General features: G+C 36.9%; 1 protein-coding gene across 1 annotated transcript; it reads left to right on the top strand.

Annotated features, from left to right (window-relative positions):
- The first annotated feature begins 2,185 nt into the window (after positions 1-2,185).
- Positions 2,186-4,677, top strand: LOC113313098 (protein YLS3-like). Its single transcript, XM_026561819.1, has 4 exons — positions 2,186-2,510; positions 2,634-2,878; positions 4,465-4,542; positions 4,600-4,677. The coding sequence occupies exons 1-4, from the start codon at positions 2,186-2,188 to the stop codon at positions 4,675-4,677; spliced, it is 726 nt and encodes a 241-aa protein (XP_026417604.1).
- The last annotated feature ends 268 nt before the right edge of the window (positions 4,678-4,945 follow it).

Below are 4,945 nucleotides of genomic sequence, written 5' to 3'. Positions count from 1 at the left end.
TCTTCACATCTTCAAGTCTTCGCAATACTTGTAATGTCTCATATCCTAATACTTTCAAGCGAACCTATACGAAATTGACTCTAGTACATAATCAAGCGACTCTTAACATGAGTTTTGATTCACTAAAATATGACAACCAAATTTGACATACCAACGCTTTGTGAGTTCAACCAAGCTGTGCTCTAACACTTCTGTTTCCTTCATTTAAAGTCTTTTATGGAATCAATATGTTTTTAGTAGTACCATTGGCGGGAAACTAAATCGTATTTTTATTTAAGTTTCTGATTCTTAATTTGATTGACTAATGGTATAATTATCCTAGATATACCAAACTTTATTATTTCATGGTTCTTCTCTTCTGATATAAGGCCACTCAAGCTTGTTTGAAGATTGACTAACAAAGATCTCGTGACTCAAGATCTATAAATATAATTTTTGATCAATTAACATTAAAAGACTTTGTTGTGTGTGTATTGATCATTAGTAGGAAACAAGTTGTTTGTCCAGCGGTTACTTTGAAGATTGAATATTAAAGGCTTGAAGACTTTTTCTTTTTGGTATTCTGATCTTTTTGATTCTTTTTGCATAGTTGATGATCTGGGATCCAAACAAGAAGTTTATTTCGATAGACGTTAAACTTGTTACAAGATTGAACAAACTGACTAGTTGATTCTCCTCGTATAGTTGTTTGGATAGAGTTTGTTCACTAAGATAGATTATTTTATAATCTTTATCTTGGTTTTACCTTTGATCAAAGGAGTTTGTATTGAACAAATGGAAGATCCTTTATACTCAACTTTATCTCTGACCATTGCCGGATTTGGGAGATATACAATGAGGTGTTACTAAAATAGGTTAGACCTTTGTTGTTTTAGGTTACAATCCAACGGAATTAAGAGAAGATTGATGAAAACCTCGACAAACAGAAAGAAAAGGATTAGGATACACGAGCTATCAAGGTAAAGATATTCGGACACGGCTTCACGAATTCCTAAGTGAAGTCTTTAAGTTGTTATCCTAATTATGTTTCTCGTAGGAAACCAATGTTAATAGAGGACAAATCTAGCATACAACTAGGACACGTGAGCCTCTCTATCTATATACTTTCAAGACTAGGGTTTCCTAGAATTCAAGCTAAGATAGCTTGAGAATCAAGAAAACACTTTCTATGTTTAGATGAAACTATTGTTAGGAGTTCATGTAAACTATGCAGCAGACAGTAGCAAGCATGAAACTACTCAACCACAATGTAGGACCAAGCAAATCCACCTTTTCTAAACCACATCCTCTTAAGTGATTCCACACATTCCCACGTTTAATAAAAATTTAGCTCCTTTCATATAATATATACATGCTTCAGAAACAAAAATGAAGGATATATTTGTTTCCTTAATTATATAAATTTCTCTAATATAATTAGATCCCGTTAAAAAATGAATTTATGAATTTTAAAAATTTAAGAACATATTAGAGAGTTTATCGAAAAATACGACCATACACGGAAGCTGGACACAATTTTGAAACTGATAAAATGGAATAGAAGATAGAGTTTAAACTGACGAAAATGGAATAGAGGACAAAGTTTTTGAAACGGAGGCAGCAGTAGCAGGGGCAGATCCACATCAAGGCTTCCCCTAGCTTAAGATAGGATCAAAATCTCAAAAATCTAGGGGTGTGCAACGGAAGGACGGTTGCGGGTTAGGGGTCATCCGCAACCAAACCGTCAAAGCTGCGGATTTGAAAAATCAAATCGTGACCGGCCCAATCATCCGCGGATTTTACATCCGCGGATCCGCGGATTGTGCGGTCCGGTTGCGGATTAACCGCGGATTAGGGATAAAAAAAAAGATATGGGCTTGTCTTTGGCATCGTGTTTTTAGTTGGTAGTCGTTACTACCGTTGCGTAAAGCCTAGTGGAAGCTCATTTAAGGTTTTACTTTACTATTGAATTAAATTGGAAGCCTAGTGGAAGCCCATTTAAGCCTAGTGGAAGCCAATGCTATTGAATTGGGGTCTGGGCCTGTCTTATGTTATAAGGTTTTACTTTACTAACCTACGGTGCGGGTAATCCGCGGTTTTCAATATTCAACCGCACCCAAACCGCTAAAACGTGCGGATTTGAGAATCCCACCCGTGTCCGGCCCACAACAAGAGAGGGTCTAGCTGCAGAGAGATGAAGACAACAATGAGGTTGTATATGTTGGTGTGTGTTGTAATGGTGGCTATCATGGCTATGCACACAATGGGAAGCATGGAAGATGATGAGAAAGATTGTGCTGATCAACTAACAACTTTAGCTGCATGCATTCCTTACGTTAGTGGAACAGCAAAGGTACCTACAAAACAATGTTGCGAGGATACTCAGAAGGTTAAGGATGCTAAACCTAAGTGCTTATGTGTACTCATCAAGGAAAGTACCGACCCTTCCATGGGACTGCCTATTAACACAACATTAGCCCTGAAAATGCCGTCCGCCTGCAATATCGACGCCAAACCATCTGAATGCCCAAGTAATTATCTCATCTCTTATTACCTCCGGCATATTCTTTTTTTTTTTCTGAAGGAATTTGCATGAGACATCTGTTGCAAAGAAATATTATTAGGCTTAATAACTGTGTAATCTTTTGTTTCAGCTTTGCTAAAACTAGCACCAGACTCTCCTGATGCAAAGATCTTCAAAGATCCAAATGCAAAAGAAGATTCAACAAGCACGACAACTTCACCATCGACCACTACTACCCCAGCTTCAGATTCTACTCCAACTGGTTCTTCTTCTACAACTTCTGGTTCCGGAACGGATTCTGGTTCTGGTACTTCAAAGACCACTACAACTAGTACAAACAATGGATCAAAAATGAAGTTATTCAGCAAGGGCATTGTATTTGGTTTGATGTTTTTTAGTTGCGTTATTATGTTCTAACGTTATTAGTTTTAAGCACGACTTCTCTTTGTTATTGCGAGACAAAAAGCTCCCTATGGAATTGTTTGTTTCCTTTTGAGTAGTTTTATTTCCTTCTGCTTCTTAATTTATGTTCTAATAAAATTTGTACTCTTGGTTCAATTTCCATAATTATTATCAATCGGAGTCTTGGATCAATTTTTTTTTTTCTAACGTAGGTTTATTTATTAGTCAAGGATATCAACTAATTTTTTGCTTACAACGTCCATAGTGTCGTCATAGAAATCAAAGTTATTGCTATTTTCTCTAGCTTTCTTGGCTAGAGAGTGAGCAATACAATTAGCTAGTCTATTTAATGACTTACAAAACCAAAATCTACTACTCAGAGGGCGGAACTAGGAATTCAGTTTAGCAGGGGCTTAGCAACCCCAACATTTTTCCATCCCGGGTTTAAGCCTAATAATTTTGTGTAAGGGTGCACAGGAACCGACCTGGACCGAGGAACCGTCCCGGAACTGGCGGAACCGAGCCGATATTTGTCCCGAACCGAGGAACGGGGTACAGGTACCGGTCCATAAAATAGGAACCGAGGCTGATGAGGTACAGGTACACGGTCCTGTATAAGTCCCGTACCGTCCGGACCGAAAGAACCGACCATTCGTAGCCATTAGATTTAGGGGTACTGAACAAATACAGCCGTTAGATTAAGGGGGGGGGGTGTGTGTATATACTACCTTAACGATAGGGTTTCTCATTTTCATTTTTCTTTTCCTTCTTCGTCTTCGACTCTTCCGGTCTTCCCTCTGAGAGACTGATATAGTTCTTGAGTCTCTGATTCTCTGAAGTCTGAAAGTGAACTCCATTAATCAGTGAACACGGAACATCGAACAAGAACAACACCTCTCGATCCAGAAGAAAAAGTCAGTGATTTCAATGATTTGATTAATTTTGTTGTTTGATGAAGAACAAAAGAGTTAGGGTTGAACTGAAGTTCTGAAGTTGTTTTGGTGAAGAATCAGAGAAAGTTAATTTTTGGGTTCCCGTAGTTTGAATTTATTTTGAGTAAAACTGAATAAAAACTGACGAATCTTATATGGGTTTGTTGTATTGAAGTTGAATCGGTTATATGGAGATTTAATTTGTGCTTAATTGTGAGATTGAGAAATAGGGTTCATCATGTTCTTCCGTAATTTAGAAATTAGGGTTCGTGTATTTTAATTGAGTTATCTGTGATTTGAATTCAAGGAGGAATTAGGGTTTAGCTGAGAACTGATGCTAGTTAGAATTGGAAGACATGAAGATGGAGTTTCTGAAATAGTTATGTTGATCTTTGGTAGTTTATTGCAATGATTTGATTAACTTTTTTAATTAATTTTGTTGTTTCTGAATTTGATAATGGAAAATTGGAGATAATCAAGTATTATTTATGCTAAGAGAATTTATTTATGCTTTATTCTTTATGAGGAACTGTCATGATTAATTTACCTGTATCTGGTTTTTGAAAGTTTTGAATAGGGTGTATCTTCTAACCTTTTGAACTTTTTGATTGGTTCATTTGATTTTAGGCGAAGGGATCGAAGAAAAATTTGAAGAGGCTTAACGCCCCTAAGCATTGGAGGCTTGATAAATTGGGTGGTGCTTTTGTAAGTATAGAAATTTCATTTTACTTGAATTTATCATATGTTTACATGATGCTCCAGGTGACTGATAGAGTAGTTTGTTGTTTAATACTAGATTTTAATGGGTATTTTGGAGAGGCGTTGCTCTGCTCTAGCTAAACTTGCTTGCCATAAATTCAGTAGGCAAGCTGCTAATGTACACTTTTTTCATGATCATTATATAAGCCATCTTAAGCAATATGGAGGTTATCATTGGTTGTGGCATCGGCTGCTCAGTTTACACTAGCAATATGGAGTTCCTGCCTTAAGTCATACTTATAATTTGACTTGTGATAAATATTTGCCTTCCATGAAATCTGAGTCATGCTTTTCTCCTGCTCCTGCCTTGGCTATACTTTCAAATCCTGCTGTTTGGTTGGGTAGTGAA

The sequence above is a fragment of the Papaver somniferum genome, chromosome 9 (assembly GCF_003573695.1).
Source record: "Papaver somniferum cultivar HN1 chromosome 9, ASM357369v1, whole genome shotgun sequence".
NCBI lineage: Eukaryota > Viridiplantae > Streptophyta > Magnoliopsida > Ranunculales > Papaveraceae > Papaver > Papaver somniferum.
Note: the sequence above shows the minus strand (reverse complement) of the source record. Positions and strands in the feature narration are given on the sequence as shown.

Bases quoted from the DNA above. Each gene is read 5' to 3' on its own strand.
- LOC113313098 (XM_026561819.1), top strand. From the start codon at position 2,186: ATGAGGTTGTATATGTTGGTGTGTGTTGTAATGGTGGCTATCATGGCT. The intron at 2,511-2,633 runs GTAATTATCTCA...CTTTTGTTTCAG, and splicing joins CAAACCATCTGAATGCCCAA to CTTTGCTAAAACTAGCACCA. The intron at 2,879-4,464 runs GTATTTGGTTTG...ATTTGATTTTAG, and splicing joins AGTTATTCAGCAAGGGCATT to GCGAAGGGATCGAAGAAAAA.